This window comes from Diabrotica virgifera, chromosome 2, assembly GCF_917563875.1.
Source record: "Diabrotica virgifera virgifera chromosome 2, PGI_DIABVI_V3a".
Classification (NCBI taxonomy): domain Eukaryota; kingdom Metazoa; phylum Arthropoda; class Insecta; order Coleoptera; family Chrysomelidae; genus Diabrotica; species Diabrotica virgifera.
Window position 1 is genome coordinate 140,394,775 of NC_065444.1, and position 23,801 is coordinate 140,418,575.

Here is a 23,801-nt window from a genome sequence, read left to right on the forward strand (position 1 = left end):
AAGTGCTAGAACCTCTCTCTTGTATGTTGGCGCCTATCTCGCTTCACTGTTGGAATGGGACGGGGCCATTCTATCAGTGTTGACAGTTCATTGGACGTGACTCGTGCGTGAGGAAATTTTATAGAATTTCTAGAAGTAGTTCAAATTGAAAAAAAAATTAAAATTTATTAGAAAAATCATCGCGTTAAAATTGTTATAAATTAAGTAATTATACTGTAGATATAGTTAGTTAGTGTTTGAACATTAATTTAGTAGTTAAGTTAAAAGTTAAAACGGGATAATACGTTAGTAGTGAATAAGAAATACTAAGGACTTTTCTGTAAGTTTTGCCTTTATATAATCATAGTAGCAGTAGTATAGTAGAGTAGAGGCTGGCTTAGGAGATGGACACAAACTCTCCCGGTCCCCCTGACAAAGGGGGCGGGATCTATGCTTTGCTTTCATTGAACTCGCAAATTTTTTTAAATTCCATACACATGCTAGCCCCGAGACATAAAAATAACATTAATTTAATAGAAAAAGAACTCTGTGCTTTAAAAAATAAATTTCAAAACGATCAGATCATGCTAACAGAAGTTAATAACTTATCATCTAGGATTGAAAATATTAGTAGAAGAAAAGTTGAATACAAGGACACTGACTTCGGCCCATTCCTTATTATGATAGAGAGTGACAAGGGAAAAGCAGGTAATATCCATCCTATGGATATTGGGAAAGTATTTCATACAATGGGTACGACTGGAATTAAAGAAATTAGTAGAAAAGGCATGAATAGAATTGGAGTAATTTTTAACACCTCCAAACAGGCAAATATGTTACTAAATAGCACAGAAATTCTTGAGAAAGGATTTCTCGCTTATATACCTCAAAAAATGCTAACATCAAGGGGTATTATTAGAGATGTAAGTATAAATATTTCAATGGAAAACATAGTTAACGACAGTAAATTACAAAAAAACGCGAAAATTATATCGGCCAGAAGACTTAACAGAAGAGTTTTAGATAGCAATGGGACCGTTACATACATTCCAACAGGAACTGTACAACTACTCTTTGACGTAAGAACTCCCCCTAAAGAAATAATTATCTATTCAAACTTGGTAGCAGTAGATCCATACATCCCTCCTGTACAGCAATGTTTCAAATGCCTAAGATTTGGGCACTCACAAAGACAGTGCAGGGGAAAAGCAAGATGCCCGAAATGTTCCGATGAACATACATTTCAAAACTGCACAGTTTCTGTACCAAAATGCCTATACTGCGATCTCGAACACCTTGCCACAAATAAAATGTGCAAAGAATTCGAAAGACAAAAAAAGATAAATGAAGTAATGGTCTTCCAAGATCTCACCTTTTTTGAAGCTGCCAAGCTGTTTCCCCCAATTAAGGAAAAGCCAGAAAATTCGAGAATGTTTCAGAGGAGAAGTAGGGATTTTCCTTCTTTACTATCCAGTTCACCTAGAGCATTTACTCAAGCACTTCAAAAATCCCCATCCTCCACTTCCCATTTCCAGAGTCAAAGTCATGTGGTCCCAGTTAAAAGGAAAAATAAAGTAATTCTTAAAGACATTAGTTATGACAAAGAGGCGCATAAAGCTTTATTAAATGAGGATCTAAGCAGAAATTTACCTAGATTACCTATTTTAAACAAATTCAATGATTCACAAAAGTATATGGGATCACAAGGCCCAAGTTTTGCACTCTCATTAACGAGCAATCCTGTACATTCTTAGGATAGTGTATTTTCAAAAAACGTTGATTTAACCTCTGATAATAATATGGATTTTGCAGGTTTTGATGAGTCACATAATACATCTAATTTTAGTAAAAGTAGTGTTGACTGAATTGTCATTTATTTCTTACAGATAATATAATATATTATTTTTTATATTAAAAAGAAAAAATAATAATAATAGTAACAAATTGTATATATAATTATGATATTTAATATTTTGCATTTGAATATTAATGGTTTCTTTAACAATAAGCAAGATCTAATGGTGTTTCTTAACGAATATGATGTTAATATCATTCTTCTAAATGAAACACATCTGAAATTTTCACAGCACTTGCATATTCCCAATTTTTACTGCTATAGGGATGATAGGATTGATGGATGGGGTGGAATAGCGGTACTTATTCATCAGTCTCTGGCAGCTGATAGGATAGACATTTCACATATTCACTTGCCTGAAAAATGGCAGGCTATCATTGTCAAATTTGAAACATTTTTTATTATAGGATCGTATAAGACACCAGATGTTCGTTTTCGTAAGGAGATCTTTAGAGAATTGGTTCAAATGTGTGGTAAACCGTTTTTCTTCATAGGTGACTTGAATTGCCAACATTCTTTATGGGGTTCATCATCTAATAATCCGAACGGCAATCGTCTTGCAGATCTTTTGGAGGAGGATAACTTGTATTTTCTCAATACAGGTGAAGCGACAAGAATTTCACCGCCTGACTCAAACAGTGTCCCTGACGTAGGTAGCTATATCATCTCCAGGTTTGGCTGTGGACTGCCTTTGGGAAGTTTTTCCAGAGATAGGAGCAAGTGATCACTTTCCTTTTGTAGTGTGTTACGGGCAGGATAGAAATAGTCCCCAAAGAAATGACCCTCTTCAAGATCGCAGTATCTTTAATGTGAAAAAAGCCAATTGGGAACAATTCAACCAATATATTGAGTCTAACATTAACAACATTCCTAATGAGTCTTACACAGATTTTCAAAACCTAATATTAGACGCAGCAAACAGATTCATCCCTAAGAAAAAGCGTGTTAGATTCCATAAACCACAATTACCTTGGTGGGATGAAGAGTGTTCAGTTTTAATTAAATCAAAGAGGGAGGCAGTCAAGAAGTTCAAACAGGTACCTTCTTTAGAAAACTTCATTAATTTTAAAAAAAATAGGGCACATTGTAAAAAAGAACTTAAATCCAAAAAGAAAAAATCATTTGTTGTGTTTTGTTCCACAATTTCCCCTGATACTCCAATATCAGTAATGTGGAGAAAAGTGAGAAGTTTCCATAAGGCTTTCACTAAAGTCTCAGTTAGAACTCCTAGTAATTCATCGTTAGGGGAGGAAATGCTTTGTTCATTTTACTCCACCTGTATTTGAGGACATTGCGTCTCACCCAGTGAAATCTAATACTATCGAGTGTGAACTCTTCACTTTAAACGAACTTTCATTGGTTTTGGTTGAACGAAAGGATACTGTGCCGGGCCAGGATGGTATAACATTTTCTATGTTGCAACATCTTCCAGAGTCAGCAATCAAGTTCCTGTTAAAATTTTTCAATTTATGTTTAAAGGAGGGAATGCATATTCCCACTCAATGGAAATCACAAACAGTGTGTTTAATTCCCAAACCCAATAAAAATATAAATTGTCTTTCGGGCTGGAGACCAATCGTTTTATCATCGTGTGTTAGTAAACTTTTAGAGAACACCCAGGCAACCAAGTGACGTCAATAACATCGAGGAAACGTCAGTTTTTGGTTGAATATATACACGTGTTTGAATATTACGTCATATAGACGTCTTTTGTAGGTGATTTTAAATACGTAAGATTAATGACGTTTAAACAAACGTTTTCTTCAGACAGCCTAAGTCTGACGTCACAAAATTGGGAGGAGCTTATTGACTGACTCCAAACGATTTCGTTTATAACATAAAGTGGCATATAAGTGGCCATAAGAAATTTTTCATTTATTGTTTACGTGCTTTGTTTGGTAAAATAAGACGTTTCATTTAGATATTTAGTTGAAGAAACGTCTTGATTAAGAGATTTTTATTCGTTTTGCTCAGGTGAGTTTGTTTAATGCATTAATTCTTCTTGCAAACTTTTGAGGTTATATTTTTAGTGCTTATTTTCTGTTACGCCCGGTTTCATAATCAGTTAAAGTGGACATTAAGTTTTAGGTTGGTACCCTTGTCAATGCAATTCATATGGGTAAATGTCAACGTTAAAGTGGACTTTAGTTAATGTTCACTTTAAGTTGATTATGAAACCGGGCGTTAATGAACTAATTATGTGTTACCGAGACTAATTAAATTAATTTTTAGCTCTCTAAGATTGCTTTGAAGTGAAGTGAAGAAAAATTATGCTCATGTACTACTGTATACAGGTATTCCCAACAATGAGTTGTTCATGATTCTTTTTGATTTAATGTATAACGTTAAATTAAGATATTATGCTGGATAATTTGTTAATAAATTATTTATTTATGGTGTTTCAGTTTTGATACAGTAAGTAGGTATATAAAAAAAGTAAAACTTCTATATAGGTATGTTGCATTGAGGTTACTGTAATTCTATGTATTTTAAAGAGTCTTCCATTTGGTTTTACTTTTAGCCTGTGAACTAAATTTAAAACAGTTCAATGGAAAAATTGCAATACCAACCGTGCCTATACGAATAATTATTGTGTATTTTTAAAACTATAAAATGAAAAATAAATCTAAAAAACGACCTAAAAACTACGTTTTTGATATCACGTATTTAAAACGTGATAAAAATGACGTCAATTGTGGTGGGACAAATTCACGTGACTTTCGACGTCGAAAAAACGTGATAAACTGACGTGGTTTGGTGATAATTACGACGTCTTTTCAACGTTTTGTAAACGTTATTTGGTTGCCTGGGCATGACAAAAATAATGTTAGATTGGTATGTAGAACATTTTATGATACTATCGCCTTTCCAGACTGGCTTTCGTAAAGGTAGAGGGGTGTCTGAAAACTTAATTCATCTGGTCAATGAAATCTCAATGAATATCTCAAAAAGGAAACCAGCAGCTGCTGTTATGTTAGACATTTCTTCTGCATATGATAAAGTGTCAATCATCCAATTATTGGACGCTTTGGGAGATCTCAATTTGCCATGGTTACTTATTGAATTGGTTAAACATTTATTGACTAATCGTTTGGTGTCTGTTCGTGATCCTATTTCCTTAAATCTGCTAGGACCAAGAACTACCAATGTGGGCCTTCCTCAGGGTTCCCCTTTGAGTCCAGTACTATTTAATATTGTCATCAATATAATCTCATTTTGTGTGCCAGAGGATGTTCTAATTACTCAGTATGCAGACGATGTTGCCCTCTACTGCTCCGGCAACAGCTGGGTGGGTGTTGTGGAAAAATTAAATGGTACAGTAGAAAGTATTTCTAATAAACTTCATGATATGGGAATGTGTCTGTCATCTAGCAAAAGTCAAGCAACTTTTTTTGATAGAAATAGGAATAATATTCCGAGTTCACTAATATCAGTGAATAACACACGTTTAGATTGGAAACAAGAAGTTTCTCATTTGGGAGTTATTCTAGATAGTTCCCTTTCTTGGAGAAGTCAAATTGAAAAGATGGCATTGAGGGCTTCCAGTGGAGTCAATATTATTCGTTGTTTGTGTCGAACTTGGTGGGGAGCACATCCTGCAACTTTACTGACTCTATATAAGGCATACATTAGATCACATCTTGACTATGGATCCATTTTTCTGGGAGGTTGTGCACGTTCTCTACTTGCAAAATTGGATAAGGTTCAGTATAGAGCTCTTAGAGTGGTGGGGGGATTTATGAGGTCTTCTCCAGTTCATATAATTTTGTCAGAGTGTGGAGAAACACCGTTAGATCTCAGAAGAATATGGCTAGCATCTAAATTCATTTTAAAAGTAGTAGCCTATGACAACCCAATATATGCCTCAATTGAGCAATTTCACAATGTCTTTCTGGGTTACTTTAGTTTTTGGAGAAGAAAATATTTCCCACCAATACTGGCTGCTTTCCAGAATACTTTACATGAAATTCATGAGGTAGCACATAGCTCCTTATTTCCTTGTCACTCCTTTCCATTTAATATTCAGATTTCTCCTATGGCTTATGAAACTATCAATATGGGCAAAGAGGCAAATAACCAAACCAAGTTTATGGAATGGTAACTCAATAACTGGTCGGAATATAAACTTATTTTCACAGATGGATCCAAAGATAAACAAGGTAATGTAGGTATTGGGATATACCTTAACGAGAGAACACAGTTAACAGCAAGATTACCATCCGCTAATTCAATTTGCTCAGCAGAAGTATTTGCCATTAAAAAAGCATTGGAGTTAATCCAACAGAATAATTTTACAAAGTGCCTCACCTGTAGTGATTCTAAGAGTGCTCTAGAAAAAATCACAAGACCAAGCTACAAGGCGGCAATAGACTCACAAACTCTCCAACTAAAACAAAAACTATGTGAATTTGATGAACAACATAGAGAAATTAAATGTGCATGGATTCCAAGTCACACTGGAATTATTGGGAATGATAGAGCTGACCATCTTGCGAATCTGGGAAGAAAGCTGCCTATTAGTGAAGAACAAAAGGCCCCCTGTAAAGATTTTCAAATTAAATATAAAGAAAACTTATGGATTGGTTGGGAAAATCGATTCCAACAAATAGGACAGGCAAACGGCTCACAAGTTACAGTTCCATATAAAAAGGCATGGTTTACAAAATTTCCCAACCTGGGGAGAGGTATAATCACACAAATGTGTCGTACGAGAACTGGACATTGTAGTGTTCCTGCACATTTATTTAGATTGAAGGTAGTGAATTCAAACCAGTGTTTATGTGGCAGTGAAGGAACTTTACATCATGTTTTATTGGAATGTACTAGGTTCCAAAGAGAGTCCCAGTTGCTTAGAAGGGAACTAGAAGGTGATCCGACATTAACTGATGTGTTGTTTAAAAATTTAAACTCAAGACATTAATCGCAGTGCAAAAGTTTTTAACATCAACAATGACTCGTGTGTAGCTTGCTTAAAAACTTTATGACTTTATGCTTGCTTGCAATGCATGTGCTTAGTGCGGTTTTGCGTGGTAGTACTAGAACTAGACCATTAATAGTAGAACTTTAGTTATGGATAAACAATTACAAAGTTTTTTTTATCTCTTAATTATTTCAGATTCAGGAGCTATGAGCTTAAGCCCAGATGTACTTCAGGTACGGCTCTTGAATATGTAAGTCTATATTCACGGATCCTGGCCGGATAGCCCTAGCAGCTAAGGCCATTTAAATGAAGAGAAGAAGACTCGTGCGTGACGTGACGTTCTTTTATATTCTAGATCACAGCATAATAAACGAAACCAGCAAGGACACTCCCTGATGCCGCCTTTGAAGTTGAAAAGTACAGGGTCGCCATTTTTCGCGTAGTACATCTCAGTGGTGATGTGATGTGTTGGTTCATCAGTGTTGCCGATGTCACCAACTTTATTACCCGTAAGAGATTCTTTTTGAATAATTTCTGGAATTTATGCAAAAGATTAACAATACAATCGCCATTCATCGTCAATATTTTTGTTATGTCCCAATTATTGACATAATTCCCACAGGCATACGTATAAAATTATGTTAAAAAATATGAATGTCATAAAAGTTAAGTAAATCTGATAATTATGTACAAATCGGCAACACTGTCGATTTTCTACATTGTCTGTACTACGCATAAAATGGCCGACGATCTGCGCAGTAATAAGGCGCGAACTTTTCCCGCCTACTAGTGTGTCACTGCTGTTGCGTTTTCTATGCACTAGAGTCTGTAGCACCCAACAAAAAGAAATTTCGCAAGGCTATGATTGGCTACAAAATCCCGGCTTGCGATTGGTTAGAAAGCTCAGTGTGATCATAACATAATATAACCTAAAATTTAAATTTTAGTTGACAGTTGTTTGTTGTTTTAATGTCTGTGCAATATCCACTAAAAATAAACAAAATATAGAACAATAATAATAATAATTATAATGATTTTCTAAAGAAATATATGCTTTAGAAAGATGTGTTATAACCACAGCACACAAACAGTAATTACTAACACAGAATGAAATGATGTCTGAACCTAGCATGGATAATTGAAAAGCACAAATAATCCGAACATAGATTATTAAGGAAGCCGACCCGCATAGGGATAAGGCAAAGAGAATGATGAATGGTGAATTTGATAAATTTTTTAACTGCAGATCATACAGGTCTCTATGCAGATGATTCAACAATTATTGTTCAACTGAAGTCAGAACTCATATCCAAAATTAACTTGGTAGCACAGGAATTTACAACCTGGTGTAAAATGAACTCTTTAATGGTATATGTATATGCAAAGAAAACTATTTGTATGCAGTGCTACTCGTGCAGTAAGCCATCCCATGATTATAAGATCACAGTTAGTTCTGAGGAAATACCTTTTAGTGATACAACAGTATTTCTTGGTAGCATTCTAGAAAGTAATATGACATGGGATGAAAACATTACTAAAGTCTGCAAAAAAATGAATAAGGGTTAGTATGCGATCCTTCAGTTGAAAACTCTATTTAATACCAATCAATTGATAAGTGTGTACTATGCATTGGTTTACTCATATAATATATGAGTCATATTATAGCCTATAATGTTGTCTTGTAGGGAAACTCTTCTAGAGTTTTTGTAACTAAAAAGAGAATTCTTAGATTGATATTTAATATCTATCGATAATAGACAATCATGTCGTAAATATTTTATTGAACAAAGACTGACTTTCCATGCTTTATACATTTATAAGTGCATTATTCATGTTAAAACTAAATTTCAAAATTTTACTCTCAACTCTGTCTATCATAATTACACGACAAGGCACGGGAGGTTGATAAGCGTGTGTGTAAACATTTCACAACTCTTTTTGATACTAGTCCTGATTTTACAGGATCTAAATTTTACAATTGTTTGCCACTTGATATGAGAAATGAAAATAATATTCAAAAATAAATTAAAATCATGCTTGATCAAATTATGTGTTTACAACCTAAATGATTACTTTGACTTAATAAAAGACTACAAGGAATGAGGACCGACGGGTTCAGAGACGCTCTATATTGCATAATATCTTTTTTTATTAATTTATAGTTTGTTGATTATGTTTTATATAATTGTCCTGTATGACTTGTTGATTATGTTCTATGTAACTACATATATGGCTTGTCCTATACTACTGTGCTTAGAGAAAACACTGTATCTGCAAAAATTAAATTTTTACTTCTTTCTAACCCAAATGTGCATATATATCTTATTTGCTTACTAAAAATGACGTAAGTTAAACCAAAACACATTAAACACACTGCATCTTATGCTGTATCTTGTGTAAATGTATACAAATACTTAAACAAAAATCGATTTTACTCAAATGTGATGTCTATGCAGATATGGTGTTTTCGCTAATTATGGCAGTAGGTATATCACACTGTCATCTAAATGAATTAATAAAGATATTCTATTCTATAAACAGTATTACATTTGCTTTTGTTCATTGTACACAAATTTATTTTGTAGGAACCAATCTTTAGTTTTCGTAAACAAATATTTAAAATTTTCTATTGCTTTCTAGTTACGTTTCTTTATGAGTGTTTCCATGTTTTCTGTATGTATCTGGTCTTATAGCATCTTCAAAGTATTTTAATTGTTGGACCTGGTGGTTTGTTAAATTTGAGTTTGATCACCAGTCTGACTTAATTTTCAAGTATATCAGGTTGTTTTCTGTTTTGTTAGGGGTTTAGTGAATGAGTTCCTAGAGTTGATCATCTTTATATAGATCCCTGCTTCTCTATTTGTTCTCAGTATTCCTGTGTATTCTCCAATATATATGCTCTTTCATTCTCTACTCATTCTATGTAATATTTCAAAATATACTTGAGATGTACTTTTTGTAAATTTTGTAAAATAAAATAAATTTCTTTTAGATAAGTATGTGCTTTTATTTCATAAAACTTTACATAAAATAATATTTTTAACTATGGAAAATAGTGCTTTAATACCTACACATATTATTATAATCTACAAGCTACAGAAAACCCCTGGTGATATTATATTATTTTAATATGTTATTAGTTGGAAATTATAATATTTATTCAAAACATGAGAACAGCTAGTACTGCCACGATTATTGCAATTCTGTATGTATGAAATACATTAATAGCTGCCAAATATACAAAATGAAGTATGTACTGCGACAAATCTACATGAAGCTTTTAATTTAATAAAGTTTATGTAGTGGAAGATAGCTGTCAACCCTGACAAACCTCAATTCGTTTGGTTCAAGAAAAGAATAAACAAATTGGAAGAACAACCTGTCCTTAATCTTTAACTCATAAATAGAGTGGAAAAATAGCTACGGGTCACTCTAGATCTAGACAAAGTGTGTGTATGTGTGTGCAGAACACTAAGAATTTGACTAAATATTACATTTGGCATTTTTCAAATTAAAAGAGATACATCAGATAGTAGTCATGTCTTGAAAAAATTGTGTCTTCTATGAAAATAATTGAATCCCATGCTGGAACAATGTTTGCGTAACCACAATAGTTGTATGTTGGTTTTCCAGGAACAAAGTTCTACATGTGCAAAATAATGTACTGCCGAGCATTGGGAATATTAAAAGACTTTACTTGATGCATCCTATAGTCTATCATGTTATCCTCATAAAGATCCTTTTTTCAAATCATTACTACTTGCATATTTTTCTCAAGTTGTCGACAAAATCTGATTTGGCATTTACAACATTGTTCCTGCATAGGATTCAATAATAAAATAAAAATTTGAAATTGAACTATTTTGGTAACACTTGTTATATTCAATGTTTTGTCTTACTATATTATACAAGAGGAAATATCTGCATCTAATAATAACAATAAAGGTCTGCATTTTTTGTTCAAATTCAAACAATACACAAAATATAACATGATAAAATATATTCATATATCGTCGGCCTCAGTGCCAAATCTTGTACATATGTGCATGTTGTGAGATTTTTCAGGAAATGAAAAAACTCATATATTTTTTATCTTTATCAGAATTAATATCATTTTGCTGAAATGTGTTAAAAAGTACTATACTCTTTAAATTTAGAAATAATATTAAGAAGATTATATCAGTACAGTAGAACCTCGATTATCCGTCAGGGCACCGGACCAATGGTATGACGGATAATCGAAAAGACGGTTAACAGAATATTAAAAAAAATTAAAAATTCACAGTACAACTCTCAAATTTCATTTGTATGGTTTGTTTGACAATATAAGACGGATTTGTGTTCGTACAATCGAATCGATTTAAGATATTCTGAAATTTTTGTTTGTTTTACTGTTGCTTCACATTTTGCGACGGCTGAATTTCTTAATCGGCATAAGATCATGGAATCTACTTTATTGGCTTCTTGTTGAGAATACCACTTGATGAATTATTGCATATTCGATGCAGCTTCTCTAGATTATTTATGCAAATCTTTGTCAGTTACAATAAGTTCATCAACATAGCTACAGTCAAATTCCAAGTCTGTGTCAGCTTCTGAATCTGTTTGGTCCGCCTTTGTTGCCATTTCAACGATTTCTTTATCTGTCAGCAATGGATAGCCGTTTGTGTCCTCATCACAAATCAAATTAATTTTTTTTTGTTTTTTTCCATTAAAAGTTTTGCTTATGTAGTCGATACAACTTCTGTATGTACCCTGACGGTTAACAGAGGTGACGGTTAATGGAGAGACAGATAATCGAGGTTCGACTGTATTATGTTTTAATTATAAATAAAAAAAATAGTGGATTTTGTCAATAATGTACATATGAGGTTTGGCTCTGACGATGACGATATACCTCTATGCACAAAATACTAAGAAAAAAATGCTGAAGATCAGTTGGTACCGATTTCAAGAAATCAGAACCTAGACTTTTCATCTTAAGCAAGAGAAAAAAAGCACAAATTGAGCATTTTTAGATTAATACATCAATAAAAGTAGCAACATTAACGCCCGGTTTCATAATCAGTTAAAGTGGACTTTAAGTTTTAAGTTGGTACCCCTGTCAATGCAATTCATATGGGTAAATGTCAACGTTAAAGTGAACTTTAGTTAATGTTCACTTTAAGTTGATTATGAAACCGGGCGTAAATCTTCAGATTAACAAGGGCCTACACAACCTACCTGTATATTTGGATAAATATCGTTACATAATTTGTAGCATCATCCCATAAGCACAATGTAAATATGAATGAAAAGATTGCATTTATCTCAAAACTTCGTTTTTTTGGTGTTAGGCCACTGTTGCTCTGTGCCTCTTATGTCAGTTCTATAAACAGTGATGAGTGTAATAAATTAAGTTGTGAGATAAAAAGAAATAAAACTAGTGTAGGTGGAGAACTTAGCGATACAAACCTATACATTTATATTATATTTATTGTTTTCCACCTTTAGATGTATCGGACGAGTTTGGCAACTGCCACTGTGACAGTTTTAGTTGAAATACTCATCTGATACGTCTGAAGGTGGGAAACAATAAGTAAAATGTAAACTTATAAGTTTTTATCGCTAAATCTCCCACCTCCACTAGTTTCATTTCTGTTATCTCACAACTTAATGTTTCCTAACTTTGCGTTATTTTGCCGGTTATTAGGGCGCTCATCACTGTATAACTTTTTTAAAAAGATATGTTGGTAGTGAGTTTTTGATAATTTTGTGGAACAGACAAGCAGCAAGTAGAAATCTTCTCTTTTCCATGCTCAACCATTTTACATGTTTTAAATTTGTGACAAATAGGCTGGTGTCTTTTGAACCCCCCGAATTCTTCCTCTGTCATCTGATCGAATACAATGTCCATTCCACGAATATACGTCTGTTCCAGACCATCGCGACAACGAATGTTAGTGTGCAACATAAGAAGTACGAAACTAAATTTCAAATTACATTCTTGTTTATTGTAATAATTTTTAGAGCCATTTACTTTCGTACTTCTTATGTTGCACACTAAAATATTTGTTGTCGCGATGGTCTGGAACACGTATATTTGTGGAATGGCCCATACACAACATCACCATAGTTAAATTTTGATAGGACTAAACTTTCGCAGTTTACTTTTTACTTTGTATGACTGACAGCAGCGATTATGATTGTTCGATGCAGCAAAATTCTTCTTAAACATCCCCAACTTTTGATGAACTATCTTCTCATATTCAGTGATATTTTATTCATTGTCTTTCTAAAAATAGTATATCTGATTAGAAAATTAACATTTCTGTAGCAATTTCTGTATTTCAAGCAATTATTTTTTAATGTGACAGGCTTTATAAATTCTTTATACCTCTAAAATATTTCATTACTTACCAGTAAAATGTTATCTATCTATGCCCTCAGTTTCATTTATTTTGCTTTCAGACATATGCAGCTCTTGGGTTCTCAAGATTTTACATCTCATTTTCTATTTAAATATGTTACATCTTTCTAAAGCATATATTTCTTTAGGAAATCATAAATCATTATAATTATTATTATTATTCTATATTTTGTTTATTTTGTTGAATATTGCACAGACATTAAAACAACAAACAACTGTCAAATAAAATTTAAATTCTAGGTTATATTATCTTATGATCACAGTCAGCTTTCTAACCAATCGCAAGCCGGGATTTTGTGGCCAATCATAGCCTTGCGAAATTTCTTTTTGTTTGGTGCTACAGACTCTAGTTTTTCTATGCTGTGTCTAGATTCTAAAGACGTGACACGTGACAGTCGTGGTAGTGAGTGGAGAGTCGTGGCTATTTATGTGACGGGACGGTGACGAATTGACGAATGTAAAATCAATAACAGAAACAAACAATTTTCGTTTCATAGTTATTGAATATAGGAGTTTACAAAAACTTAGAAATATAAGGAGGTAAATATGAAAATTCATTCTGTTAAGGTTCCTCGTTTGTATAAAGTAGCTGCTGAGGTAGCTAAAGAAGTGGGCGAAGGAATAGGAAGTATAAAAACACTTGTATATGAGAAGAAAAAAAAGCATCCTGTGAGTATTGAGATTATCGCACCCCGACTTCACTAGTGCCATAACCCTTACCCTGAAATTACAAACTTTTCAGGAAAGCAAAAACAAGGTGTTATGTAAACTCTTTATTTTTTTCTCTGTAACTTCCTTTTCTTAAGTTAACCAAATTCTTCACTCATGTTGATTATGTTTATGCGTAGCTATCTAAGGCTAGTATTTATTTTTAGTTATTGACAGTCCTTTACCTTGAAATTCTCCCTTAAATGTGATTATTATTAGGCGTTATTGCTAAGGCACCCATATTCAAAATTCGAGGATTAGGTAGTATCACCTGCCTCATCACAGATTATGGCACTAACACAGGTTTTACTTGAGTAATTTTTCTTGGCTAACAAGTACATTATCACATGTTTATTATGGGCAAATTTAAAAATGAACTGTACCTATCATACATCCACTTTCAACCACAGTGTAACGCAACCTGACTTGTGGTGTTCTTGCGAATGTTGAGAGAGCCAAAATCGGAAATGGTAATAACAACACAGGCACACTATGCAGATTCTAAGGGCAGATCGACATCAATAAAAATTTGTTTGTGTGTTGTATTTTAAAATACAGAAAAATTGTTTGCAGCACAAATTTAAATCTGGTCAAGTATTTTTATGACGTAAATATTTATTTTGTGTGTTGTACCGCCGAATCCACTTAGAGACAAGTGGATAATCAAGTCCACATTAACAGTGCTGTGTGGCGAAAATTTCTTTGAAGTCAAAAACTGATAGCACGACAAAATACGTGGGTTGTTCGTCATGAAAATTTTTTACATTAATCCATGTGGCACACAGTCCACATCAACAAAAAGTTCAACGCACACGAGCAAATTTGTCTCAAATACAATGCACAACATAAATTTTTATTGATGTGGATCTGCCTCAAGATAACTAAATTATATTATTTATTTATTTATTAAACAGCAAAACCTTTTTTTACAATCATACATAAAATATTGAAATAGAACACACAAAAATAGTTAAATTAGATTGTATAGAAATATTTGATATTTACAAATAATGTCAAAAGTAATAAAAATTACACAAATAGAAGTTATAAATTATATCGCATTATTCCATAATGAAGGCAATACCTAAAGGAACATGTGTAAAGGAAGCCAAAAAACAGATTTTCCATTTTTTTAGGGTTATGGCACTATAGAAGTGGGGGTGCGTTGTGTACTTCACTTCATTTTACAAATTATAATATCCAACCTTTTTAGAATATCAAAGCTATATATGCACTTGTATCAACACTTTTTCAAAAACTTAGGGAAATTGAAACTCTATTAAAGAGGTCACAGCTTTTAATTAAAGAAACTAAGTTTAACCCATGGCTGGCAAAAGTTTTAATAGTGGAATTATTATGGGGTAAAACTTACCTTCCAGGACAGAGCAAGCCCGAAAATACAATTCGTGCATATGAGCAAATATTTAAAGCACATTTAAGTGACTCTACAGTTACAGAAATTGAACACAAAGGTAATATATTTTGCTTTCTTTTTCAGAAATATGGCTGATCAGAGTGAACTAAGATCAAATGAACTCCTTTTGCCCCTACAAACAAAACAAGCAGCAATAGCGCTAGGAAAACTTATGTTTTTCAGTGTTTTGATGTTTACATTGCCTTTTGTGGCATTTTTTGGAACTAAGTACATACTGCAAGAGCATTTTGATGTTATAGGTTTTACTAATACTGTTTGGTCAGTTCTCTTCAGCGTTGTAACTGTAAACTTGATTATTGTAGCCTATGCATATATTGCTTACTTAGAGCCAGATTATGATGAAAAAGGAAATGTAAAAGAAGAAAGTCGAAATAAAAAACAAATGTAATCTTATTTAGTAGAAACAGCATCATACCTTTTGAAATAATGTGGCAAATATTGTTAGGTGGTAATTATATCATTATGAATAAATGTTATCAAATGTAGTTCTTTACGGAATTACAACAGCATTACAATCATTGGTTTAAATAAATCAAAATGTGATGTAGTTTATATTAACAGTTAATTTACCATATATGTTTACGTCACATTTATCTGACTATCAGATTTAATATTAATGTATTAATTTTCACCACTTCTAAGAGTTAAACAAAAAATTTGTAACTTTTCTTTTTTGTAAATTAAAAAACAAGTTTACAAACAAACAAACTTTTCCTTAGACTCTTTTATTTAATTCCTTATTAATTTATGTCTTCTCTGTATTTATCTGGGTTTTTGTTTCTATATTTTCTTCTTTTTCCATGATTTTCAGTATTTCTTGAGTCATCCAAGGCTTTCTTCTTTCTTTTTTAGAGTTTCTTTATGTGTCTTTATAACATAATCTTTGATTTTGCTCCATATAATGTTCACATTCTGTGTTTTTCATTTCTAATGGTAATTTTTTGATTTATACAAGTTGAAGCCTGTGCATATTTCGCTTATTTAGAACTTGTGGATTTTCTTATCTTTTTTACCATCAGTTTCATTTTGGAGACAAGGACATCTGATGTGATGGGACATCTGCTCCAGAAAGTCTTAATACTTACAATGGAATTTCTGAATCTTAGATTGGTTAGTATAAAGTCGGATCTGATTTCTAATGCAATTTTGTTCATTATCTTGTGGTGACTTCCAGGTATACATACAATCTACGGGGTGGTAATCGAAACTAAGTGTTCATAATCGCCAGGTTTTTTTCTTTACAAAATTGTCAAGAATGTCTGAGATAATAGTCTAATTTAATGAATTAAACTTAAACCAATACATAAAATGAACAAGACTGATAAGATAATTCTACTGATCTTTATGGCATTCATTATTTTACATTACATTGCCATTTTTGGGAAATATGGTAATTGCAATACATTTTATTTTACTAGAATGATGTCTGATTGAAAAAATTTTAGTGAATACGTTAAAGTGAACAAGAGTCAGTAGTAACGAAATTGTAAGGTGAAAAGGTACAATTAATGTTGAGAGAAATTAGAAAGGACCAGTCGTATGTTAAATTGATCTTTAAAATTTAATTTTTAATGTAGTTAATATAACATACCTACTTCTAAAAATATCAAAATCCCAGTCAAAAACTAGGTTGAAGAAAATAGAATTTCAAAGTTCAAAATTGGTATACAGTAGAACCCCGCAAATCCGAACCCCGCTAATCCGAACCAACGGAAAGTGAAAAAAATTAAAAAATTCAAGACAAAAACTTAAACAGTTATTTTCCTAACTAGTGTGGAAAGTGATACTTTCACGCAGGAGACTGCCGTTGACCTGAACGACGCGATAGCGGAGTTCGGGCAAGCAGTTGAGTGCAGGGAAGACACTTTCCACATGAGTTAGGAACAATATTTTTTCTAGGACAGCACGTTTGGAAAAAAGCCACAAAAAATAGAGTTATATCATTTTTTATTTAGAAGTGAAAATACACAAATTAATTCTTTGACAAGGTTGTCAAAACCAAACTTTCAATATAATGGGTTACCACGATGACGATATTGGTTTCCATGATGACGATTCAAAACCAATGTAACTGACTTTTAACTGTGTCTGACTTTTAAATACATATTATGTCAAAATAATTTTATTTCATCGAATTATCAGTAGTAATTGCACAAGAGCTCTGAAATTATTGAATTTTTCCCGAGTGACACTTTGACAGTTTTCACGAGAAAACGAGAGCAAAAATTCTATATTAATTTCAGAGGTCGAGTGCAATTTGTTGCGATTATTTCATGAATAAAACTGTTCAAAACCAAAATTTTATTGTAATTTATTTATATATATATATATATATATATATATATATATATATATATATATATATATATATATAGTCTTTTAAGTCCCTTTTACTTTTCAGTGTCGGGACTAATGTCTATTCACGTGTGCACAAACTTTGACCATTGTTTTCTATCCTGCGCCAGTCTGCTTGCTTCTGCTACGGTTTTCCCTTTCTTTTGGATAATCTTCGCAATGGTTGTATCCCAGTTTTCTGATGGTCTTCCTCTGTTTCTTTTTTTCTGAATTCTTGCTTCCCATACTTTCCTTACTGGTATGTTTCTTCTCATTCTTTTCATGTGGCCCCACCAACTCAGCTGTTTTTCTTCGATGTATTCTAGGAGTGGTTTAGTTTTGAGCTCCGCTCGTATATCTATATTTCTTAGTCTGTCTCTTTTTGATACTCCTTTTACTCGTCTTAGGTATTTCATTTCCAGTGCCTGGATCTTACTCTTCATACTTCTTGTTAATACCCAAGACTCGCACCCGTATGTAAGTACTGGTCTGTATATCGTGTTGAAGACAGTTATTTTGGTTTTTCTGGATATTTCTTTTTTGTTTAAAAATTTGTTGTTAATTGCGTGGAATATTTTAGACGTTTTGTTAATCCTTTCTTCTATATCTTTGTGTTGTTTTCCGTTGTTTTCCACTGTTACTCCCAGGTATTGAAAGTAGTTTACCTGTTCTATTGTTTCTCCATTGATTTGTATGCTTAATACGGGTTGTTCTTGTGCTACTACCATAATCTTTGTTTTGCATGTGTTTATTTTCATCCCATGCCTATTTAATACCTCATTCCATGTTTGTAGATTATTTCTTAGATCTTCCTCTTTATCTGCCATGACAATTACATCATCAGCAAATGCACATTCTGATATTCCTATTCTTTCTAGGTTTCGGTAACCTACATGTAGCTTTTTTAATTGTGGTATACATTCTTTGATTATTTCGTCCATGAAGATGTTAAAGAGTGTAGGGCTCATGACTCCTCCTTGTCTTAAGCCTTCAGATGTTTTAAATTGTTGCGATTTCATATTTTTATGCATTATGTAATTCGTGTTTCTTTTATATAGACTTTTGATGACTTCTATTAGTTTTCTATCAACTCCTCTTCTAATTAGACTGTTCCATATTGTTTCTCTTTTAGCTCTGTCGAATGCTTTTTCTAGGTCGATGAAGGCCATGTACGCTTTGGTTTTAGTCAGTAGTGTTTTTTCTGTTATTTGCTTCACTGTGAATATGTGATCTTGCACCCCTCGTCCTTTCCGGAAACCACTCTGGGCTTCTTCTAGTGTCGTTTCTATTATATTCTTCAGCTTTTGTTCTAATACTGTTTCATATACTTTCAGTGCCGTACATAATAGTGTAATTCCTCTATAATTGTTACATTCTTTGATATCTCCTTTCTTATGTATGGGCAGTATTACTCCCATCTCCCAGTCCGACGGTATTTCTTCTTTCTTCCATGCCTCATTGCATATTTCTCTGAGCAATTTCCTACCTTCCAGTCCCATATACTTCAGCATTTCTGGTGTTATTCTATCATGTCCAGGAGATTTCCCATTTTTAAGTTTCTTTATTGCTGTTTCTATTTCTTCGTTTGTTATTTCATCTGTGTTTTCTTCCTGTTCTGTTCTTTCTTCATTTTCTTCGTTGTTATCTTCTCTGTTTACTTCATTACTAGTTAGTAGTTCTTGAAAGTGTTGCTTCCATCGTTCCATTATTTCTTGATCGTCTGTTATTATTGTTCCATCTGTGTTTTTTATTCTTGTATCTCTTGTTGGTTTGTCTATTCTTATATTTTTCATTGTTCGATAGAAAAGTTTCTGATTTTCTTTACTGTTGTATTCCATCTGTTGTCCGAATTGTATCCAGGTCTTTTCTTTTTCTATTTTTATCATGTCTCTTACTTTCTTTCTTTCTTCTTTGTATCTATCGTAATTTTCCTCGGTTTTGTTCCCTAAGTACTTTTCCCACATTTTCTTCTTCATTTTTACATGGTTTTTGATTTCATCATTCCACCAGCTCGTTTGTTTAGTTTTGTTGTTTTTCCTGTACACCCCACACTCTTCTTTTGCCGTTTCAATTAATATATCTTTTGCCATTTTTGTTCCAAATTGCTTACCTGTATTGATCTCATCAAGTTTGTTATTTTTAAGTTTGTCAGTTCTTCGTATTTTTGAGCTATTTGTTTGTCTCTAAGCTTATAGTTTTTAATTGTTTCGAACTCAATCTTTTTCCTATTTTCTGCTGCTCTAGTTTGGGGTTCTATCCTATGTTTTATTTTAGCTTCTAATAAGTAGTGGTCACTGCTTATTTCCGGTCCTCTTCTAACTCTTATGTCTTGGAGTGCCCTTCTATTATTGCGTTCTATCAGTATGTAGTCGATTATTGATTTTTCCGTTTCTCTTGGTCCTTGTCTTGTAAATTTATGAATATTTTTATGCTCATAATGTGTGTTTGTTACTATTAGGCTATTTAATTCACAAAATTCTATTAATCTTCTTCCATTGTTATTTCTCACCTCCTCACCATATTTTCCAATTACATCAGATGTCGACATATCTTTGGTTCCTACTCTACCATTAAAATCTCCAATAATAAATATATTTCCTTTACTGTTTTCTACGGCTATGTTGAGGTCTTCCCAGAATTTGTCCTTTATTTCCTTTTTCTCATTTTCATCTGGGCCATACACCGTGATTATGGTTAGGTTTTCTTCCCCTTCATCCTTCATCTCTACTGTAAGTATTCTTTCTGTCCAACTTTCCCATGTTTGTATGTGCTTTATTCTGTCTTTATGTATTACACATCCCACTCCCGCTGCTGCTCTTTTTTCGTTTGGCACACCGCTGTATATGAGAATATGTCCACCTTCCAAATACATTTCTCCATTGCCTTTCTTTTTGGTTTCTGTTATTCCTAGTATTTCTATTCTGTTTCTATCAAACTCATAGCTTAATTCTGCCTCTTTTCCATTTAATCCTCTCACATTCCACGTTGCTAGTCTCCAAATTGTTTGTTTATTACTATTACCATTTTCATTTCCTGTTCTTTGCCTCGTCGTTTCCGTTGATGTCTTGCCATCTCTTTTCCATGTAGTTATTGTAGCCAGTTTTTTGTTTGCGTGTTATTGCTTCTTTGTTCTTGTATCAATTCATTATTTTTTGTACTCCATATCCATTTTTCTCCATTGATTATTAATTTTTGATATCCTATTTTTACTTTCTTGTTTTCTTCTCTCTTTTTTTCTGCAATTATTTTGAGTTTATTTTGGATTGCTCTTTCTTTTACAGTCAGATCATTATTTATATAAACCTGTTTGTGTTCTCCTCTCATTAGTAGTGTTTTATTTTTCATTATTTCCAATTTTTTTGGGAAGTTATCTACTTTGACCAAGTATGTTTTGTTCTGGATTTTTCTTACTTTTGCATTATTTATTGCAACTTTTAATTCCTTATCGACGAAGTTTTTGACATGGTCTTCTATTTCTTTTTCGTTAATATTTGGTATATCCAATCCGTTTATGATTATATTGTTTTTCCTGTTTTCCCTATCATTCGTTTCTATTCTATTTTCTACTTCCTCTATGTAGTTCATTTTAGCTCGTATTTCCTTTATTTCGTTTTTCATCTGCAAATTTTCTTCTATTAGTCTTTTTATTTCATCCTTATACATCTGATTCATTTCTTTCATTTCTCTGATTAGATCTCTTGTTTCTTTCATCATTTCCTCTCCATTTTCGGCCATCAGTTCCTTTATGAATTCTTTAATTTCTATTATTTGTTCTTTTTGAAAACTCATATTTAATTGATAATGTTTTATTCAATAATTTACTATTGCTGAGTTTGTGTTGCATACGCTATCGGCGTACTTCACTCTTGTTTTGTAAGTATTATGTGTTGCCTACTCTATCGGCGTAATATATGTAACTATGTAATAATGTGTTCTGTGGTTACCGTTCAGTTTGTTTGCTCTATGCACACCAGGCGTAAGACATTTGACACACCTCAAAAGTGCGGATGTCAAAATATCTATTCCGTGCAAAAAAAATACAAAACGTCAGACCGCGTATTTTAAATTTAAGAAATATTTTCCAAAAATTTAATATTTCTAAACTAGACATTACGCTTGCGAGGTGTGAACAGTTTCTGTTTTGCAACAGTTAAAGTTTGCCACTAGTTTAGGGTCTTAACCTAGCTAACAACCGCCGGTGTTGTTGCTTAAGTGTTTGCATATAGGTAAGTTGAGCATTTTTGCTTATATTTTTTTTTTCAAGCGGCTTTCTTTTATGCTATTTTGCTTGCTCTTTTTATTTCTTTTTGCTTTCTAGTTATTAATACTTCATTGACTGGTTTTTTCTTACAATGAGTGAGGAAAAGGGGGGCTCAGTCCCCCCTTATCCTGATACTTCTTCTCCGGCTAAAATTGCAATGACTAATAATTCCGAAAAAAATCAAAATCAGACTTCCGACAATAATTCTCAGGAAGAAAAAAAGGTTAATACATACTCCGAAAAAGATCATGGACCTTTTGTAGTATATCTTGAATCTACAAATATACCGAATATAAAAATTGGCACATTCAATACAATTAAAATAGCTCGAGATATATTCAACCTCAAACTTAATGACGTTAAAAAAATAGATAGTAAAGGGCTCAATAGAGTTTCAGTTGAATTTGCCAATTTTCACTCGGCTAACATGCTACTTAAGAACACTCAACTTCTAAATCAGGGATACAAGATATATATACCTTTTAACTTCGTAACCTGCAAAGGTATCGTCAGACAGATTGATACAGATATTGATGAAAAAGAACTTCTTCGGTGTTGCGATACAGGAAATGACATTGAAATTTTACATATAAAAAGATTAAATAGAAGAGTAATTAAAGATGGAGTAACTTCTTATGAACCCACAGGTACGACACTATTTACATTTCGAGGCGTTCTTATGCCCAAAACTGTGTTTTTTTATGGCATACCAAGACTAGTGGACACATATATTGCCCCAGTGACACAGTGCTATAACTGTCTTAGATTTGGCCACACAAAAACAAACTGTAAAGGGAAAGAAAGATGTTTTAATTGCGGGGAAAACAAACATGAAGACGTATGCATGACAAAATGTTTTTACTGCAAGGACTCTCACAAATCTATTGACAAAAGCTGCCCAGAATATACAAGACAAAAGAATATTAAAGAACTGATGGCGTATGAAAATTTGACATTTTTTGAGGCAAGTGAAGCTATTCCAAAATCATACATCTCAAATAATAAATTTATTTATAACCCGAGAGATTTTCCAAATTTTAAAAATAACAGCAGGCCATTAGAAAATACTCCAAGTACCAGTACAAATAATTCTAACACCATAGAACCATCGCAACGAAGAACAAACAATTTTAGATCATCTACAGTAAAACGTTCCTTTCAACAGGTGGTTCTGAATTCCGACAACAAACGGAGAGTCGTGCAAAAACGTCAAGATAAGCAACCAAATGGAAAGAGTATATATACACAGCAATTAAGACCAGAAAAGCCAACCTCTTCCCCCACTAGCTCATTTTCTCGTTCAGAACCTTTCAAATCAAGAACCTCAGCTAATTTATCACAAAACTCCAATCAAGCCTGGCAATCCAGTGCATCGCAAAACTTTCAAAATATTGATACCTTTTCTTCAAATGACTTTTTAAACTCATGCCTAAATTTTATTAGTAATACATCATCAGAAAACTTAAATTTACTTAAAAACCATTTATTTTCCCGATTAAACGTAGAGTCCTATATGGACCAAGAGGATAAATCTGATTCTGATTTTAATTAATTAAACATATATCAAATCACATAATCATGAATTCAAAAAAGAAATTAAAAATTATTCAGTGGAATATTAGAAGTATTAAATCAAACAGGGAAAACATAACGAACTTAATTTTCAAAGAAGACCCTGACATAATTGCTATTAATGAAACTTGGCTTAAACAAGATTTTAATTTTTCTTTGAAGTATTATAATGTTGTCAGACAGGACAGAGATGACGGATATGGTGGAGTAGCTACTTGTATCAAGAAATCTATTATTTTTTCTACAATTCAGAAATACAACTCAGACCAAATCCAATACATAACAACAAAAATTGGTAACTTATACATAATAAACATTTACTCCAAT

At 32.7% G+C, this 23,801-nt stretch overlaps 3 protein-coding genes and 1 long non-coding RNA gene across 4 annotated transcripts in view; 3 read left to right on the top strand and 1 right to left on the bottom strand.

The window, feature by feature from the left end:
• Positions 1-563: 563 nt before the first annotated feature.
• On the top strand, positions 564-1,733 carry LOC126880814 (uncharacterized). Its single transcript, XM_050644878.1, has one exon. It carries the CDS (start codon positions 564-566, stop codon positions 1,731-1,733), a length of 1,170 nt encoding a protein of 389 aa, XP_050500835.1.
• Positions 1,734-8,910: 7,177 nt separating this feature from the next.
• LOC126880247 (uncharacterized) lies at positions 8,911-13,370 on the bottom strand. Its single transcript, XR_007696520.1, has 2 exons — positions 13,155-13,370; positions 8,911-13,029 (listed from the first exon to the last, which is right to left on the bottom strand). It is a non-coding gene; the product is annotated as an uncharacterized LOC126880247 (long non-coding RNA).
• Positions 13,371-13,507: 137 nt separating this feature from the next.
• The window catches only part of LOC126880239 (28S rRNA (cytosine-C(5))-methyltransferase), a 324,100-nt gene continuing 313,806 nt past the window's right edge, over positions 13,508-23,801 (top strand). The window contains exons 1-2 of the mRNA XM_050644009.1: positions 13,508-13,833; positions 15,086-15,344. Coding sequence (XP_050499966.1) covers positions 13,711-13,833; positions 15,086-15,344 — 382 coding nt within the window. The 5' untranslated portion in view covers positions 13,508-13,710. The remainder of the gene's footprint in view (positions 13,834-15,085; positions 15,345-23,801) is intronic.
• On the top strand, positions 13,877-16,015 carry LOC126880241 (uncharacterized). Its single transcript, XM_050644014.1, has 2 exons — positions 13,877-14,021; positions 15,371-16,015. The coding sequence occupies exons 1-2, from the start codon at positions 13,990-13,992 to the stop codon at positions 15,693-15,695; spliced, it is 357 nt and encodes a 118-aa protein (XP_050499971.1). The 5' UTR covers positions 13,877-13,989; the 3' UTR covers positions 15,696-16,015.

What these genes read in the sequence shown, in the direction of transcription:
- LOC126880814 (XM_050644878.1), top strand. Translation starts at nt 564, where the DNA reads ATGCTAACAGAAGTTAATAACTTATCATCTAGGATTGAAAATATTAGT.
- LOC126880241 (XM_050644014.1), top strand. Translation starts at nt 13,990, where the DNA reads ATGTTGATTATGTTTATGCGTAGCTATCTAAG. An exon ending in TTTATGCGTAGCTATCTAAG is followed by an intron (nt 14,022 to 15,370) that starts GCTAGTATTTAT and finishes TTTCTTTTTCAG; the next exon opens with AAATATGGCTGATCAGAGTG.